Genomic DNA, 20,282 nt, shown 5'->3' with positions numbered 1-20,282 from the left:
GACGTACAAGTGACAAAGGCTAACATATAGATATGAGGTTTGTCCGGAAAATACGTATAAAAGGTGAATAATGTCTTTATGTTACAAGTTGCAGTCACCGCCAGGTGGCACTTTTGCTGTAATGAATCCCATCAACGCTCATTTCGAATCAGAGGACTCTGGGTGAAGGTGGGAGTGTGCGGCAGCTTGTTGACAGTTACCCTTTTTCACCTGCCGTCGGCATGGAGCTCTCTGTGATTGAGGGACAGCGCGTCAACATCAAGTTTCTTCCAAAGATAGGCAAGTATGGCCGTGAGATTCTTGAGTGTTTGAAACAGGTTTACGGAGACAATTCTCCGAAGGAACCAACCGTGAACAAGTGGTTAAAAAGGTTCCGGGATGGCCGAGAAGAAGTTAATGATGGTCCTCGCCCACGACGCCCGTCGACATAAGAGTTCTTGCGCATGTGCATAGGTAGCGGGTCTGGCTTGTAAGTGAGCGACCATTTGTAGCTGCAGTTTATGGTGGGTCATGACCCATCGAACATAGGCCGGTGTGAGGTGGAGCGTCCACTATTAAGTTTAAGTAATGGTTTTGACATTGTACATATGTACTGTTTGTGTTTCCTTTTCTTTTTCGTTTATAAATGTATAGCTATGGTGTTCTTTTAATCATTGACAAAGGTCTTCTTAGGCAGGGCTTTTAATATATTTTAAATGTTTAATTTTACGCTGACGATGCCTTGGTTTTCCGGGGAACGCAATATGACTTACAATGGCCTTACCGCTTAAGTTATCTGCGTAAAGAGAGGCAGTGCTAGCGATAAAGATACTGACACGAAACTAGCGAAGTTTGAAAACATTTGAGTATATGCGGTTCTTTATTGTGCGAGCTCAACAAGACCAGACAGGAAACGACAATCAAGTTATGGGTGTACGTGATAGCGAGTGCTGTCTTGCAACAAAAACAACATTGAGTAGAACACACGGGGCACAAGCAAAACTCATGAGACGATCAAGAAGATATTCTACAGAGGGTAATGTATGAAACGAAGTTGAATATGAAAACATCAGAAAGTAATGAAACTATGTACCACAACTGGTAACGTGAACATGTGCGATGGGTCGACAGCACACCATGCCCGAAATTGGAGTTAAATTATAAACCAAATGGAAGAAGAGACGTAGAAAGGTCAGAAATTAGATGGAAAGATAATTTTTGGATATGGAACAGGCTCCAAGCGTTGTACACGAATTGTAGAAAAGAGGAAGAAGAAACTGTTTGCATATTGTATTCCTCAGACGTAATTAATGGACTTGTCTTGTATTCGTCTCGCAGATGAGGAAACCGCCGAAGAACCACATGGAAGTGGACTGGGGCAGCAGTCCTGCGCTCACTTCACTTACTAGTCGAGTAGTTGTGTGGTTGGCTCACCCCCATCCCTAGAGCTAGTGCTCTGTGCATTAGCCCATGCAAAAATTTTAATGATGTAACAGGAATTTTTTCCTTCCTTAGGCTGGCGCTGTCCGACTTTGCAGGACCAACTCGTAATGGTCCTAACACTTATTTTCAGGCCAGGACGGCCTTCTTAACATAATAAGAACGTCACCTTAGAGACAGCAAGGTAGTCTATATCAGGTCAGCTCCGCCGTTTATGTTGTAGCTGTCCGTGTGTTGTGCTGCTGAAGACATGAGCAGCCAAAGCGATATTTGGCTGTAAAATATAAAATAAAACGCTTCATCGACGAGAGAAAATCCTTGACAGCTGACAACATTGTTGCAAGCATCCAAACGTAAAGGACAAAAGGGCGTTGGCAACACATTTACCTAGAGCTGCAGCAAAGCCCACTTTTAACTGCCAGGGATCTTTTCCGGACGTACTCTGGAGGGTACTGAGAAACTGCTGATGGCCGGCCGCGGTGGTCTCGCGGTTCTAGGCGCGCAGTACGGAACCGTGCGACTGCTACGGTTGCAGGTTCGAATCCTGCCTCGGGCATGGATGTGTGTGATGTCCTTAGGTTAGTTAGGTTTATGTAGTTCTAAGTCCTATGGGACTGGTGACCACAGCAGTTGAATCCCATAGTGCTCAGAGCCATTTGAACCATTTTTGAACAATATTTCGCACCATGTATTCACAGAAAATTCAAAAAGGAAGTGTAGTTATTTTATGAAGGGCACTCCATCGAGTTGTACTGGTGTGCAAAAACTTAAGGACTAAGGCAACTTGACATGAACTATCATTGCGAACTATCATTTTTTGAAACTGCTGATGGGTGTACTAGATTGTACTCATCAGTCACGCGTGCGAACTGAAACTACACTACTGGCCATTAAAATTGCTACAAAGAAGAAATGCAGATGATAAACTGATATTCATTAGAAAAATATATTATACTAGAACTGACATGTGATTACATTTTCACTCAATTTGGGTGCATAGATCCTGAGAAAACAGTACCCAGAACAACCACCTCTGGCCGCAAAAACGGCCTTGATACGCCTGGGCATTGAGTCGAACAGAGCTTGGATGGCGTGTACAGGTACAGCTGCCCATGCAGCTTCAACACTATACCACAGTTCATCAAGAGTACTAAAATTGTTCAAATGGCTCTGTGCACTATGGGACTCAACTGCCGAGGTCATAAGTCCCCTAGAACGTAGAACTACATACACCTAACCAACCTAAGAACATCACACAACATCCATGCCCGACGCAGGATTCGAACCTGCGACCGTAGCGGTCGCGCGGTTCCAGACTGTAGCCCCTAGAACCGCACGGCCACTCCGGCCGGCCATCAAGAGTACTGACTGGAGTATTGTGACGAGCCAGTTGCTCGGCGCCCATTGACCAGACGTTTCAATTGGTGAAAGATCTGGAGAATGTGCTAGCCAGGGCAGCAATCTGACATTTTCTGTATCCACAAAGGCCCGTACATGACCTGCAACATGCGGTCGTGCATTATCCTGCTGAAATGTAGGGTTTCGCATGGATCGAATGAAGGGTAGAGCCACGGGTGGTAACACATCTGAAATATAACGTCCACGGTTCCAAGTGCCGTCAATGCGAACAAGAGGTGACCGAGACGTGTCACCAATGGCACCCCATACCATCACGCCGGGTGATACGCCAGTATGGCGATGACGAATACACGCTTCCAATGTGCAATGTCGCCAAACACGGAAGCGACCATCACGATACTGTAAACAAAACTTGGATTCATCCGAAAAAATGACGTTTTGCCATTCGTGCACACAGGTTCGTCGTTCAGTACACCATTGCAGGTGCTCGTGTCTGTGATGCAGCGTCAAGGGTAACTGCAGCGATGGTCTCCGAGCTGACAGTCCATGCTGCTGCAAAAGTCGTCGAACTGTTCGTGCAGATGGTTGTTGTCTTGCAAACGTCCCCATCTGTTGACTCAGGGATCGAGACGTAGTTGCACGATCCGTTACAGCCATTCGAATAAGATGCCTGTCATCTCGACTGCTAGTGATACGAGGCCGTTGGGATCCAGCACGGCGTTCCGTATTACCCTCCTGAACCCACCGATTCCATATTCTGCTAACAGTCATCGGATCTCGACCAACGCGAGCAGCAATGTCCCGGTACGATAAACCGCAATCGCGATAGTCTACAATCCGACCTTAAAGAAGGCATCACAACACCTCTTCACCAGTCAACGCCGGTCAACTGCTGTTTGTGTATGAGGAATCGGTTGGAAACTTTTCTCATGTCAGCACATGGTAGGCCAACCTTTTGTGAATGCTCTGAAAAGCTAATCATTTGCATATCACAGCATCCTCTTCCTGTCGGGTAAACTTCGCGTCTGTAGCACGTCATCTTCGTGGTGTAGCAATTTTAATGGCCAGTAGTGCATCATACGCGCTACACTGTCCGAGTACATCACAAGTTTTCATGGCAGGAAAGCGATCAGAACGGTTAAAAAGAAAGCAAAGCCGTCCATAGACAGAATTTTACTTTGTAATCAACTACAAATTTTCCCTGTACGTCGTCGGGCGCGGCGATGGAGACAAATGGTGGTGCCGTGGCGCAGCTACTAAGACGCCCAGTAGACTGGCGTGCAGACGCCCCTGCGCCGCCTCTCGGCGCAGAACAGCGGTCGCAGCATCCCGCACAGCCACCAAACGCACAACAGCCACAGCAACACCGCCACCAGGCCCGGCACGCAGCGCAGAAGCACCCTCTGCCACGTCCAACGACGCTGCCTGTGGATTGATACTTAACTTAGGGCGCACGATGGCATTGTTGGTAGCTTCCAACCAGAACGAATGAAGCATAATAAAAATGGTTCAAATGGCTCTGAGCACTATGGGACTTAACATCTGAGGTATAACGATATGTTTACGAAATGTGTATACATAAACACACAGTTATAAATGTCCCCGTTCGTAGTCGCTAATTATAACAATATGTTTACTTTTGTGCTGTAACATATTGCCATAATGAGCGGTGGAAATATATTTGCGATCGCCGACAGTGTGCGGCTTTTCTTGTTGGATCGTCTGATCAGTCGGAAGTTGAGTTGCAAAGGAGAGTAAATGCCTATTCAAAATATAATTATTTCTGGATAGCTCAACATGAATTTCCTAAGGGACCGTAGTTTATCATGTATTTACCAGTAGAATATGGCGCGGAGAAAATATTACGCAGCATGCAGCTTCCGTACGATTTCGACGAAAAAATTCGTGACTGTGAACTCTCTATTTGGCAGAAACATAAAGAAAATTAAATAACTTCATGAAGGAGTGAGACATAGATTCTGTAGTAAATAAATAGTCCATACACCAGTTCCATTTAACTCTGAATTTATGGCAATTAATAGATGAACTTACACTGCAATGAAGGATTTAACATGGATGCCGTTTTGTCTGGCACTTCTCGTAATGAAAATAATTCCTTTGATGTTTTCACATACACGTCGCACAATAAATCTACTGCTATGCAGTACTGCACTTTTAATATTGCACTTTTACTTTACACTAAAATAGTATTATTTTTAACAATAATAATACGGCGGCAAGACATGCGCCTCCGACACAAGTTACAAGAGAAAATGAGTAACTGAGTAACTGTTCATCGAGAATATCTCGTACAACAAAAGAATGTGTAAAAGTGTTCTTCTTCTGTCCGTTTTTCGCACCGTGGTTTTCAAACTCAGTAACTCAGTGCATCTCCGACGGCGCTTCGATAGTAAACAAATTACGCCACAGGTCGTTCACCTTTTACATTCTCACAACATTATTGCTAACTGTAGCTGTTGCCGAGCGACTTAGAACTACCTGCACCTAACCAACATAAGGACATCACACACATCCATGCCCGAGGCAGGATTCGAACCTGCGACCGTAGCGGTCGTGCCGTTCCAGACTGAAGCGCCTAGAACCACTCAGCCACTGCGGAAATATAATGAATGTTGAAGAAATTGTAGACAAACAACTAGGAATGATTTTCGAATGGGGAGATCTCGCAGAGAACAGATTTATACCTTAAAATCAGTAATTCCCCACAAAATGTACCGACGAAAAAAAATCGCAGTACAAAAAAGTATTAATGTGGAGTAATGAAATTTCGGGGACACATTTGTCTGGGTAACACATTTACGTGAGTAACATTGCAAGATCACAGGTTAATGGAAACGCGAGATAAGCCACTGCAAATGTGAAATGCTGGTGCATTAACAACCGGAGTAAGCGCCAAAATGTTGAATGCAACCATGCAAACACGCTTGCCTTGTGCTGTACAGGTTTTTATTTCAAGTGGCCGAAGTACTCTTCCCATAAATTTAATTTAGGTATTGTATTTCTTTAGGTCTCACAAATTATCTTTACTAATTTAACAATTGAAAGAAAAACAGCCTCGGTCACTATTTTTAACAAATTAACCTGGTTTCAACACTGCTAGGAGTGTCTTCCTCAGAATTGAAAACAAAGAATGGTCTATATTCTATGACGTGGTCACAGAATTATGACAGTCCATTTTCAGCCTGCACCACGCAAGTAACGAACAGCCCTTAGTGGCTCGCCATCACAGTTTTCTTTACCTTAAATATCTTTGTGACTAATACCCCTTTTGGCATATTTGTTATTTTATAAATGACATACAAGTACTGCCAGTCTGTCACGATGATTCCATACTTATACCCTATCATACGTTTTTAGTCACAATTCTGTGACCATGTTATAGAATATAGACCATTCTTTGTTTTAAATTCTGAGGAAGACACTTCTAGCAGTGTTGGAACCAGGTTAATTTGTTAAAAATAGTGACCGAGGGCTGTTTTTCTTTCAATTGTAACTATTCACGGTCTCTGAACGTGCAGCCACGTACAAAATTTTGCGTTACTAATTTAACTTTACCACCAAATTCTGTTGCTTTAACACCAATTTCTCTATTTTATCTCTTGATCCTCCGTCTATTGAATCAAATACTTTTCTTCGTATCAGTAGATGATACTATTGTGTGTTCGTTGGTTAAAACACAAAGGGAAAAAATCGCAACATTAAGAAGGAGTTGTGCAACATAAACGAAAGTCGATAGGCGTGCCAGTTCAAATTTCGCTCCAGTTGCATAAGAGTGGTGCCAGTAGCGCTATTATGAGGATGGAAATCAGGCTTTGCTTTAAATACACTCTGTAACAGTCGTGAGCGTTAGTTACGTTTGAGATTGAACGTGGTGAGTTGATGTTACTAAGGATTCCTTTAAGACGACAAAGACGGCATTATCAGCACCTCATTGAGTTTGAACGAGGGTGTGTAATAGGTCTACAAGAAGCTGGTTGTTCCTTCTGCGATACTGCAGAAAGACTTTGCAGGAATGCAGCCACTGTACTTGAGTACTGGCAGTGGTTGATTGGTTGGTTTTGGGGTTTGATGCGGGCTAAACATCGAGGTCATCAGTCACCTGTTCCAAACAGACATACTTATAAAGAGCCTATACAGTAAAAGCGTAACCTCTGCACACAGAAGGAGGGAACACGAAGGGGTACAGAGTTAAAATGAACACCGCAATAACACAAAATAGAGGACACTTAAAAGGAGTAGAGCAAATAGTTGACTAGAGTAAAACAGACTACAGTGGTTGATGGATCAGGTAAAAGGTCAACCACTCAACGACAAACGAAGAACCTCCAGATGGAAAACGTTGATAGAGGTACCAACACAACATGTTACCATAAAATACACTATTTTGGTATCCACGTCACAATTAAAAGTCACTGGCGTGGGTGTAGCCTGAGAAGTCATGCGGGAGCGCCCACACTAGAGTGAGTGGTAAAACCCAGCTGCACGGATAAAATGTAAATCTGAGCCAGCTATAGAGGCATCGTCACCTAGAATTAAAGGAAGTGCAGCTGGCAAATTAAAGGACTGCCGCAAGGGGCCAGTCCGTCAGAAGATGGACCACTGTCAGCCCTGCATCACAGCGACACTTGGGCGGGTTCTCACGGCGAAGGAGATAGCTGTGGGTCAATTGCGCATGTCCAATTTGGAGACGGCAGAGAACAACTGAGTCCTTAGGCGTGCTCCTCAAGGATGAGTTCCATACGGCCGTGGACGACTTTACCATGCGAAGCTTATTTGGCGTGTTCAAGACAGACCATTCAGATCTCCAGACATCGCGGACCTTGCGATGTAGGGTTGACCGGAGGTCTCTTTCCACGACGCCAAGCTCTAGGGTGGCGAAGTAGTGTCCTGCTTGGCCAACCGCTCGACACGTTCGTTTCCTGGAATGCCGATGTGGCCCGGGGTCCACACAAACGTCGCTGAACTGGCAGTGGCGGTCACGAGAATGTACGGTCATAAGAAGCCCGGTCTCCGGACGGCCACGTGGCACCTCCGACAGGGAAGACCATCGGGTTCGGCGTATGGGTTTGGCACATCGTATTGCATCTGCAGCTGCAATTTGAGCAGCAGTTGCCACAACAGTGACACAGTGAACTGTTACAGATAGGTTACTTGAAGAACAATTCCGAAACAGACGCCCATTAGCGTGCATTCCACTAACCCCAAATTATTGCCATTTGCGACTTCAATGGTGCCAAGTGGGAGCTCGTCGGATGACAGAGTGGAGGCCTGTTGTGTCTCCTGATGAAAGCTGGTTGTGCCTCAGTGCCAGAGATGGCCTTTTGTTAGGAGGACGCCAGTCTAAAGCCTGCAACCAACCTGTCTGAGTATTAGGCAAACTGGATCTATATCCGGACTTATGATATGGAGTGAAATTTCGTACGACAGCAGGAGCACTCTCGTGGTTATCCCACGGATCCTGACTGGAAAACTGTACGTCAGTCTGGTGATTCAACTTGTTGTGCTATCATTCATGAACAGCCTTGCTGGGGATGTTTTCCAACAAGATAACGCTTGCCCACATACTGCTGTTGTAACCCAACGTGCTCTACAGATTGTCGACATTTTTCTTCGCCTGGCCGGGCGTGGACGCCAAGCGGTTCTAGGCGCTCAGTCCGGAACCGCGCGACTGCTACGGTCGCAGGTTCGAATCCTGCCTCGGGCATAGGTGTGTGTGATGTCCTTAAGTTAGTTAGGTTTAAGTAGTTCTAAGTTCTAGGGGACTGATGACCACAGCTGTTAAGTCCCATACTGCTCAGAGCCATTTTTTTTTCTTGGCCTGCTCGATCACCAGACCTGTCCTCAATCGAGCACATATGGGACATAATCGGACGACAGCCCCAACGTCATCTATAAATAGCAATACCCGTCCCTGTATTGACCGACTAGATGCGACAGGCATGGAACTCCATCTCACAAACAGACATCTGGCACCTCTATAACACAATTCATGGACGTTTTCATGCTAGCATTCAAATTCTAGCTGTTACACCGGGTTTTAATTTACCAGCAATTCAGATGTGCTACAGCTTATCTTGCGATTACATTAACCTGCAATCTTGCAACATTAACGAGTTAAATATGTTACCTAGACAAACGTGCTCCCTAAATTTCATTACTCCAGGGTAATTATTTTTTATGTTGCGATTTTTTTTCGACAGTGTACATACTTCCTTGCATTTTTATAATATCTATTTGTCCGCAGCTCGTAATCTTGGGGTAGGGTTCTCGCTTCTCGTCCACGGCATCCCGGCTTCGATTCCCGGCGGGGTCAGGGATTTTCCCTGCCTCGAGATGACTGGGTGTTGTTGTGTCGTCTTCATCATCATCATTCATCCCCATTACGGTTGGAGGAAGGTAATGCAAAAAACACCTCCGCTACGACCTTGCCTAGTAGGGCGGTACGGGTTTCCCGCATCGGCCCGTACGTTCCTCGGAGTATGGAACCTCATCATCATCATGGATTATTCCTGTGGTATTCTTATCGCAACTTACAGCTCTGATGCTGTTTCATTATTTGTAACGAAACTGTTAGTTTTGTTTTACCCCTTTAGTTTTATAGCCACTCTTTTTATATCGTTGGTATAGCCAACACTTTACTGAAATTGGCTCTAACGTGAGAATAGTGTGACACTCATGCTTATAGCTTCCCTGTTTTTGCACTAGGGTAAAACTGATAATGGCTCACGTTCATCTGATAGCTGCTTTTCCTTTCTTACGTAGTACGAAGATATGCAGACGATGCGGTTTAGCTTTACTGTATACGTGACTCAGTGATTGGTATGTCATTAATTTTTCTACGTTACTTCATCTTGAAAAATGTATAATCCTGAAGTCTGTTTATGTCAATGTCTTCTAAAGTAAAATGGTATCTGCTTGTTCTTTCAGACCTGTGGATGGTTTTGCGAAAAACCGAAACTAATAATCAAATTTAATTTTCTGTATTGATTATAATCTAGACAATTAAAATATTTTGCATAATTTGTTAATGAAATTTTCTATAATAGTTAAGATACATTTTCCCTTTTGCTGCTAATGTCAGGAATTAGTAAGATTATTTTTGTTTGTGTTGATCAACTGTCACTCCTTGTACAAAAAGGCAATGCTCGCCGAGTGTTCCTGTATTTCACTACAAGTTCCTATTTGTGTGACTTCCCTAATACAACGAGTGACACGAAAGTGAGAACGCAGAAGTGGAGGAAGAAACTAAGTAAAACTTCACGGACTGAGAGGGTGTGTGATGTTATTTCAGTGATTATATTACAGCGTCAAATTTACAAAGAACACGACAGTGTGAGTCCAATTATCAGTATGACATTTCACCGCTTCTGTCGCGGATGCTTGCATGATTCGGTTGGAAATGGCGTCATAAAGACGTTGCATTCTGTCCTGAGCCAACCTCGCTCACAACTGTTGTAACTGGCTCTTGATATTCTCGATATTACCTCTGGAACGGAGGTGACATATGAATTGGTCCCACACATCTATTGACGACAGATCTGTAGACCTTCTAGCCGCAGGAATACCTCAGTTCATATTAACAAGTGCTATGTCTGGACGAGCACTGAACTATTGAAAAATATCACCACGGCACTGTCTCACGATAGGTAATAGTTGAGCTGTTCCACTATAGTTCCTTCAAAGGCTACCAGTCGGGACCTGAAGGCATAGTCAATGGTTCCTCACATCATGACGCAGGGAGTAACACCGTTGTGCCTCTCCGAAACAGTGATAGAGTTGGGCCTCTCCCCAGGTCTATGCTATACTCGCCCACGATGGTCATCCGGTGTTGTGCGGAACCGAAATTCATCGCTAAACACAATGCGACGCCACTCATGACCAGTGCATGCTGCCTGGTAGTAGCCCCACTCCAAATGCATCCGTATGTGTTGCTGTTTAATGGAAGCCTCCAGATGGGACGGTAATTTCCTACTCCAGATGCCTCTAATCTTTGGCCGATGGCGGGAAATGTCATAGCGCGTTATATCGAGTCCATTACTTGTCCTCGGATGGCAGGTGCTCATGTGAAAGGCTTAGGTATGCTTGGGGTGCAGTACGGTGATCTTCCATTGTAGTGGTCAGGCGTGGTCGACTGGAACCTTGATCACAGTCATGCCTGCCGTCATGTCACCATGCTGTCCAACATCGAGCCATGATGACATCCGAAAGCCGCCCAGTCTGTATATTGCACTGTTCGACCAGCCTGCCAAATGAAGACCTGCAAGGACCCCATTTCAAACTGTCAGGTGCTGACAACGCTGTCTCACATGAGTATGTGGCCTGTACGTGTCCTTCACTGTGATCATTCAGCATCTGGCGCTGTTCATGCCCCTCATACTGTATAGTCTACAAGGCCCGATAACCTCACTAAACACGAACATCACTAATGCAATCTGGTGGCCGTTCTATCTTTCACAGAGTATTGCAACACTAATAATTTAGATACTCACCGATGGCGTGTAGTGGTACGAATTTACATTGACATTCGAACATATCTTCTGAGCCCTGAACTCTTTTTGTCTGGCACTAAATAATATCATCCGTCAAGTGTCTCGTCGAGCATCCGACATCATCTACTAAGTTCTCCACTAACTGGAGCACGATCAAAGTCACTTGCGCATCTGACACTCTTTACTCATTGAGACTGTTTTATGTCTTCCCACATTGTTAATAACATATTCAGTATTCCCGAATCACTGCAGATTTTGTGATTTTCGCTTATTTTACGAAAACCAAATTAGTTGTGGCGTAATTTGTTGGATGCATTTAATGAGCGTCTTGCGCACCTCAATTTCATCACTTGTCTCAATGTTGAGTATATTACCGGCAATGAACCGGGGTGGGAGGGAGTTGGGATTGGGCGAGATTGTAAAGACCAGTGATAAGAAGTTCCAGATGTAAATCAGTGCACACGTTCTTCTTGGAAGCTCAGTTTCTCGAAACGGGACTGAGGAACGAACACTTCGGCGTCAGAAGCTCTGGCTTGAGCAGGGCGTCCTGGTAAGGATCACTCAAAAGTGTTAGAAGTAAGCAGAGCGAGAACTAACTACTGTAGCTTACTGTACGGTTGGAGCTGTCTTTCCAGCGGCCTTCTTCTTCCTGGAGAGCGGGCGGTCACAGAGGCAGGTCCAGTCCTCCAGCGCTGCCTTGCAGGTGACTGGAACGGACGGCACCGCGGCTGGACAAACTGAAAAAAAAAAAAATCACACACACACAGGCACCAGAGTAAGTCCCCTCCTCCCACTGATTATCCCCATAAAGTTTATTATCTTGCATTAATGTGACCGATATTAATTTTTTACCGGAGTGTTAGAGGAAAATTCCGCGTGAAGTGCTAAGGACTCCAAAACATAACTTACTTCTGATAGATTTTTGAAAATAAAGCACTGCCAGCATAGTTTCGAAAATGTCATTTTACGGTGTTTGATAATCGCAGTAGTTCTAACAATGCACGTACAGATGGTTACAAGCGGAGAGGATGGTTGGCTGCTCTGTAACATTTGTTAGCACTGTCCTCGCGATTCACCTTCAGAGTGTATGTGCAGTGTTCGGTGCGGAGTTGCTATACGTAATCCTAACGGCACTGGATCATAAGAGACATTTTTTTCAACTGCTCCAAATCCCTTATTGCCCTCTTACTGTACCGACAGCCGTACTTCGTATCGTACATCACACAGATAGATCCTCTCTCCTCCTGAAAAAAAAAAAAAAAACCACTGTCCTGGGCTCAGGAATTTTCTGTCTCACTCGCTCACTCGGCGTAGGTAGATCACAGATTATGATCACTATCAGAGGCGGTGACAGGGACCAGAGAAACGAATATCCCCTTCCTGTGGGAGATGATGATGGGTTTCACAAAGCAAACGGCTAACCAGAAGCAAGGAGAAAGCGTGGCGAAATCATCCTTTTAGATAAAATTCCTGGAATGTTTTTATAAATGGCATTTCGCCATTAATTGTGCCCACTTTCTCCCAATTTTTCAGAACTAATGGTGTATGGAATTGTCGACGACAAGACTGGTGAAGTGAAACAGACTGTGTATCAAAGTGGATGTATCAAAGAAAAAATGAAGAGAGCTTGACTGTCAAACGAAAAGTCAGCGTGTGTTAACATACAAGGGGCGTTCGATAAGTAGTGCAACACATCTTTTCCTGAAAGCAGGATGGTTTTATTGAGGATTCCAATACGCTATATTCCTCACTGTTTTGGTTAGAAATGCCTACTTTTCAACATAATATCCGTCCAATGCGACGGACGTACGCCTACTTATTGTTTGCCTGTGTGGTACGAGTCTGCTGGTCGACGTCGGAGCCAAAGTCTCGCTGCACCAATAATCTCCCCATCATCCACGTACTGCTTCCCGTGGAGTACTTCTTTCGTTGGGCAAAACAGATGGGAGTCGGACTGTGCGATGTCCGGGCTGTTGGGTCGCTGAAGCTATGTGAGCTCTTCTTGGATGACGTCTTGCGTTGTCATGGAGGAGGAAGAATTCCTTTTCATCTACATCTACATTTATACTCCGCAAGCCACCCAACGGTGTGTGACGGAGGGCACTTTACGTGCCACTGTCATTACCTCCCTTTCCTGTTCCAGTCGCAAATGGTTCGCGGGAAAAACGGCCGCCGGAAAGCCTCCGTGCGCTTTCGAATCGCTCTAATTTTACATTCGTGATATCCTCGGGAGGTATAAGTAGGGGGAAGCAATATATTCGATACCCCATCCAGAAACGCACCCTCTCGAAACCTGGACAGCAAACTACACCGCGATGCAGAGCGCCTCTCTTACAGAGTCTGCCACTTGAGTTTGCTAAACATCTCCGTCGCGCTATAACGCTTACCAAATAACCCTGCGACGAAACGCGCGGCTCTTCTTTGGATCTTCTCTATCGTCTCTGTCAACCCGACCTGGTACGAATCCCACACTGATGAGCAATACTCAAGTATAGGTCGAACGAGTGTTTTGTAAGCCACCTCATTTGTTGATGGACTACGTTTTCTAAGGACTCTCCCAATGAATCTCAAACTGGCACCCGCCTTACCAACAATTAATTGTATATGATCATTCCACTTCAAATCGTTTCGTACGCATACTCCAAGATATTTTACAGAAGTAACTGCTACCAGTGTTTGTTCCGTTATCATATAATCATACAATAAATGATCCTTCTTTCTATGTATTCGCAATACGTTACATTTGTCCATGTTAAGGGTCAGTTGCCACTCCCTGCACCAAGTGCCTATCCACTGCAAATCTTCCTGCATTTCGCTGCAATTTTCTAATGCTGAAACTTCTCTGTATACCAACGCATCATCCGCGAAAAGTCGCTTGGAACTTCCGACGCTACTAGGTCATTTATATGTCTTGTGAAAAACAATGGTCCCATAACACTCCCCTGTGGAACGCCAAAGGTTACTTTAACGTCTGTAGATGTCTTTCCATTGAGAACAACATGCTGTGTTCTGTTTGCTAAAAATTCTTCAAACCAGCCACACACCTGGCCTGATATTCCGCAGGCTCTTACGTTGTTTATCAGGCGACAGTGCGGAACTGTAGCGAACGCCTTCTGGTAGTCAAGGAAAATGGCATCTACTTGGGAGCCTGTATCTAATATTTTCTGGGTCTCGTGAACAAATAAAGCGAGTTGGATCTCACACGATCGATGTTTCCGGAATCCGTGTTGATTCCTACAGAGTAGATTCTGGTTTCCAGAAATGACTTGATACGCGAGCAAAAACATGTTCTAAAACTCTACAACAGATCGATGTCAGAGATAGGCCTATAGTTTTGCGCATCTGCTCAACGACTCTTCTTGAAAACTGAAACTACCTGTGCTCTTTTCCAATCATTTGGAACCTTCCGTTCCTCTAGAGACTTGCGTTACATAGCTGTTAGAAGGGAGGCAAGTTCTTTCGCGTACTCCGTGTAGAATCGAATTGGTATCCCGTCAGGTCCAGTGGACTTTCCTCTGTTGATTAGAGATTAGATTAGATTAGTACTTCTTCCATAGATCATGAATACGACACTTCGTAATGATGTGGAACGTGTCAGGTTAATAAAAGGTGTGTATACAAGATATTACATTACACAAAATATTAAATGACAATATTTTTAATTTTTTTGTGAAATCACCTTTTTTTGTGCATATTATGTGAACTGCTTATTTCAACTTTCTGCACTCTTCCAGTTAGGTATGATTTAAACCATTTGAGCTTCTCTAGAAGTATTCCATGATTTACACAGTCAAAAGCCTTTGATAGATCACAAAAAATCCCAATGGCTGACTTCCTGTTACTCAGTGCATTTAATATTTCATTAGTGAAATTATATATAGCATTTTCCGTTGAAAAACCATTCTGGAAATCAAACTGACATTTTGTTAAAACTTTATTTTTACAAAAGTGTGAAGATACTGTACAATATATTACTTTTTCAAGAATTTTGGATAAGGCAGTCAGAAGAGAGACTGGGTGGTAGTTGTTGACATCAGACGTATCCCCTTTTTTATGCAGTGGTTTAACAATGGCATACTTCAGTCTATCTGGGAAAATACCCTGCTTCAGAGAGCTATTACATGTGAGGCTAAGAATACCCCTTATTTCTTGGGAACAAGCTTTTATTATCCTGCTGGAAATGCCATCCATTCCATGTGAGCTTTTTTTCTTGAGAGAGTTTATCATCTTCCTAATTTCAGAAGGAGAGGTGGGTGGAATTTCAATTGTATCAAATGATGTGGGTAAGGCCTCTTCCATTAACTGCCTTGCTTCTTCTAATGAATATTTAGATCCTATTTTCTCTACAACATTTAAAAAATAATTATTCAAAATGTTTTCGACTTCCGGGTTGTTGTTTATCAAGTTTCCATTCGCTTTGACGGTGATGCCATCATTCTGTACCCTTAGTTGCCCTGTCTCCCTTGTAATAATATTCCAAATTATTTTGATTTTGTTATTAGAGGAATTAATCTCAGACATGATGCACATGCTTCTGGACTTTTTAATAACCTTTCTTAATGTATCACAGTAGTTTTTATAATATTTGGATGTTTCTGTGTCATTACTCTTCCTTGTTGTTAGATACAGTTCCCTTTTGTTGTTACAAGATATTTTTATTCCTTTAGTCAATCATTCTTATAATTAGCTTTAACTACTTTCTTGGGGAAACAGTTTTCAAATTCTCTTACAAGTGTATCATGAAATAAGTTATATTTTAAATTAGCATCGGTTTCCTTGTACACCTCATCCCACTCTAACTGCTGAAGATTTTCTCTGAAATTTCTAATTGTTGAGTCATTAATTGAATACACAACTTTGGAGGGTGGTTTTGAATTACTGAATAGAGCTATGTCATATACTGTAACTAGCTGAGCATCATGATCAGAAAGGGCATTCACAACAGGAGAAGAATTTATCTTTTTAAACCTATCTTGGTCTATAAAAGTGTAATCTATCAGTGTGCTGCTGTCCTTTACTACCTGAGTAGGAAAATTAATGACAGATGTCAAATTGAAAGAACCGAGCAAGACTTCCAGGTCATTTTTCCTATTACACTCTTTCAGTGAATCAACGTTGAAGTCCCCACAAATAATAATTTGCTTTCCCCCATCTGACAGATAGCGCAACAAGGCATCCAAGTAATCCAGGAATAAATGAAAGTCTCCTGAAGGGGACCTATATACTGTTAAAATTATAAAAGAGCCCTCCTTCAGTTTAAGTTGACAGGCACATGCTTCAATATGTTGCTGTAGACAAAACTTTTTTGTATCTAAGCTTTCTACACAGTGATAACTTTTGACATATATGGCAACTCCTCGTCTCACCTTATTCTCTCTACTCATATGTGCAGCTGGTTTATAACCACTGATATTTACCTTTCCATATCAGACACAATGTGATGCTCAGACAGGCATAGTATATCATTACATTATCAGACCAGGAGCTCATCTACTTTATTCTTCAATCCCGGAGTATTTTGGTGAAAAATGGTAACATTATTTTTTACTTTACTTTTGCGAGAATCTGCTTTTTACTTTAATCCACCAATATTTTCGTTAAATATGGTAACATTGTTATTTACTTCACGGTTGTGAGAATTTTGTGAATTTTGGACCTCTTTAGCACCTGCCTGCCTAAACTTCTCATTGGACACTGATAGTACTCTAAAAAAGAGGTACATCCATGAGTACTAGTGTCCCCCCTTATGGTTTTCGCTAACAACCCTGCCAGTTTACCCTTGCCTTTTCTATTGAGGTGTAGGCCATGACTTGTGATTTCAGTTGCTTTTATTTTCCTTGGGCACTTATTTAGATGTCAGTCATTTTTTCGTTCGTGAGAGGATTTAGAGAAGGAACTGCAGTGCGGTCTTCCTCTGTGAAACAGCTTTGGAAAAAGGTGTTTAGTATTTCAGCTTTACGCGTTTCATCCTCTGTTTCAATGCCATTATCATCCCAGAGTGTATGGATATGCTGTTTCGATCCACTTACTGATTTAATGTGAGACCAGAACTTACTAGGACTCTCTGTCAAGTCGGTACATAGAATTTTACTTACGAATTCACTGAACGCTTCACGCATAGCCCTCCTTACGCTAACTTTGACATCGTTTAGCTTCTGATTCTCTGAGAGGTTTTGGCTGCGTTTAAATTTGCAGTGAAGCTCTCCTTGCTTTCGCAGTAGTTTCCTATCCTTGTTGTTGAACCACGGTGGGTTTTTCCCGTCCTTTACAGTTTTACTCGGCACGTACCTGTCTTAAACGCATTTTACGATTACCTTGAAATTTTTCCAATAAACACTCAACATTGTCAGTGTCGGAACAGAAATTTTCGTTTTGATCTGTTAGGTAGTCTGAAATCTGCCTCCTATTACTCTTGCTAAACAGATAAATCTTCCTCCCTTTTTTTTTGTATTCCTATTTACTTCCATATTCAGGGATGCTGCAACGGCCTTATGATCACTGATTCCCTGTTCTGCGCTTACAGAGTGGCGACGAACCCGCTGAAGTCGTTTCCCCAGTCTCCTGAAGATAGCACAGTACACCTCAGAGTTGATCGTTAAGCCATGATTGCGGACGTCACATAGAATAACCCCTCCAGAGCCACAGAAAGCCGTCGCTAAGAATTTATCGGCTGAGGGTGCGACTTAAAATTTTTTTCTTCAGAGGAGAGGTGGTATGGCGCGACCCCATGGATTGCTGTTTTGTTTCCGGTTCGAAGTGATGAACCCCATGTTTTATCGCCTGTGACGATGTTCGACGAAAATTTGTCACGATCAGCCTCGTAACTCACAAGCAAATCAGCACAGATGTTCCTTCGTTGCTCTTAATGGTCTTCTATTAGGCGGCGAGAAAGCCAATGGGCACACACCTTTGAGTACTCCAATCAGTGGACGAGTTTGTCAGCATTGCCAACAGAGACAGCCAGCTGTGCATCGACGTGTTTGACTGTCATTCGTTCCAACATTGTAGTAGTCATATCTGCGTGCGGGACATCGAACAGGTTTGCGAGGCCTTCTAGCGACGATGGCAGATCCCTCGCCCAACGGATCACCGTGCTTTTGTTCATTGTCAGGTTTCCGTTGTCATTCTGCAAGCACCTATGAATATCTGCGATGCTCTGGTTTTCTTGCAAAATAAATTTAAATGCAGCTCTCTGCTTGAAACGCACCTCCGTTACAAATGCCGTTTCGAAGATTACGTATAGCGCCGCCATCTATCGGAACATCGTAAAACTATAGTGGCTGATGCGAAAAAGAAATTCTGCACTTTTCCAACCAAACTTGATCGACAAAAGAAGTGTTATGTTACTTACTGAACGGCCCTGGTAGAATGTGCGAAACTGGAGTATAAGAAAAGGATGATGTGTCAGGTTGAAAGCCATATTGACTGCTATTTGAGCATGACTCTTTGTTAAAATTTATGACCAGGCTTTTCAGAGGCCACTACCAGTCACAACGTTTCCTTAAGTCGGGTAAATTATTTAATACTGCGTTATGTTTCAAGGTATGACCTCATAATCTGACGAAATTCTCAATACAAAAACACACTACTGACCATTAAAATTGCTACACCACGAAGATGACGTGCCACAGACGCGAAATTTAACCGACAGGAAGAAGATGCTGTGATATACAAATGATTAGCTTTTCAGAGCATTCACAGGTGGCAACACCTACAACGTGCTGACATGAGGAAAGTTTCCAACAGATTTCTCATACACAAACAGCAGTTGACCGGCGTTGCCTGGTGAAACGTTGTTGTGATGCCTCGTGTAAGAAGGAGGAATGCGTACCATCACGTTTCCGACTTCGATAAAGGTCGGATTGTAGCCTATCGCGATTGCAGTTTCTCATATCACGATATTGATGCTCGCATTGGTGGAGATCCAATGACTGTTAGCAGAATATGGAATGGGTGGGTTCAGGAGGATAATACGGAACGCCGTGCTGGATCCCAACGGCCTCGTATCACTAGCAGTCGAGATGACAGGCATGGCTGTAACGGATCGAGCAGCCACGTCTCGATCCCTGAGTCAACAGATGGGGACGTTTGCAAGACAACAACCATCTGCACGAACACTTCGATGGCGTTTGTAGCAGCATGGACTATCAGTTCGGAGACCGTGGCTGCAGTTACGCTTGACGCTGTATCACAGACAGGAGCGCCTGCGATGGTGTACTCAACGACGAGCCTGGGTGCACGAAAGGCAAAACTTCATTTTTTCGGAAGAATCCAGGTTCTGTTTACAGTATCATGATGGTCTCATCCGTGTTTGGTGACAACGCACATTGGAAGCGTGTATTCGTCCTTGCCATACTGGCGTATCAACCGGCGTGATGGTTTTCGTTGCCATTGGTTACACGTCTCGGTCACCTCTTGTTCGCATTGACGACACTTGGAACCGTGGACGTTACATTTCAGATGTGTTACGACCCGTGGCTCTACCCTTCATTCGATCCCTTCGAGACCGTACATTTCAGCAGGATAATGCACGACCGCATGTTGCAGGTCCTGTATGGGCCTTTCTGGATACAGAAAATGTTCGACTGCTCCCCTGGCCAGCACATTCTCCAGATCTCTCACCAATTGAAAACGTCTGGTCAATGGTGGCCGAGCAACTGGTTCGTCACGATACGCCAGTCACTACTCTTGATGAACTATGGTATCGTGTTGAAGCTGCATGGGCAGTTGTACCTGTACACGCCATCCAAGCTCTGTTTGACTCAATGCCCAGGCGTATCAAGGCCGTTATTACGGCCAGAGGTGGTTGTTCTGGGTACTAATTTCTCAGGATCTATGCACCCAAATTGCGTGAATATGTAATCACATGTCAGTTCTAGTATAATATATTTTTCCAATGAATACCCCTTTATCATCTGCATTTTTCTTGGTGTAGCAATTTTAATGGCCGGTAGTGTATTTAAAGTAAGCTAAATACGCAAAGATGTGGAAGTA

General features: G+C 43.7%; 1 protein-coding gene across 1 annotated transcript in view; it reads right to left on the bottom strand.

Moving 5' to 3' along the window:
• Window positions 1–3,936: 3,936 nt before the first annotated feature.
• The window catches only part of LOC126278813 (serine-rich adhesin for platelets-like), a 96,508-nt gene continuing 80,162 nt past the window's right edge, over window positions 3,937–20,282 (bottom strand). Inside the window, exons 5-6 of the mRNA XM_049979087.1 lie at window positions 11,899–12,025; window positions 3,937–4,203 (exon numbers count right to left, since the gene is read on the bottom strand). Coding sequence (XP_049835044.1) covers window positions 4,035–4,203; window positions 11,899–12,025 — 296 coding nt within the window. The 3' untranslated portion in view covers window positions 3,937–4,034. The remainder of the gene's footprint in view (window positions 4,204–11,898; window positions 12,026–20,282) is intronic.

The sequence above is a fragment of the Schistocerca gregaria genome, chromosome 6, assembly GCF_023897955.1.
Source record: "Schistocerca gregaria isolate iqSchGreg1 chromosome 6, iqSchGreg1.2, whole genome shotgun sequence".
Taxonomy (NCBI): Eukaryota; Metazoa; Arthropoda; class Insecta; order Orthoptera; family Acrididae; genus Schistocerca; species Schistocerca gregaria.
Note: the sequence above shows the minus strand (reverse complement) of the source record. Positions and strands in the feature narration are given on the sequence as shown.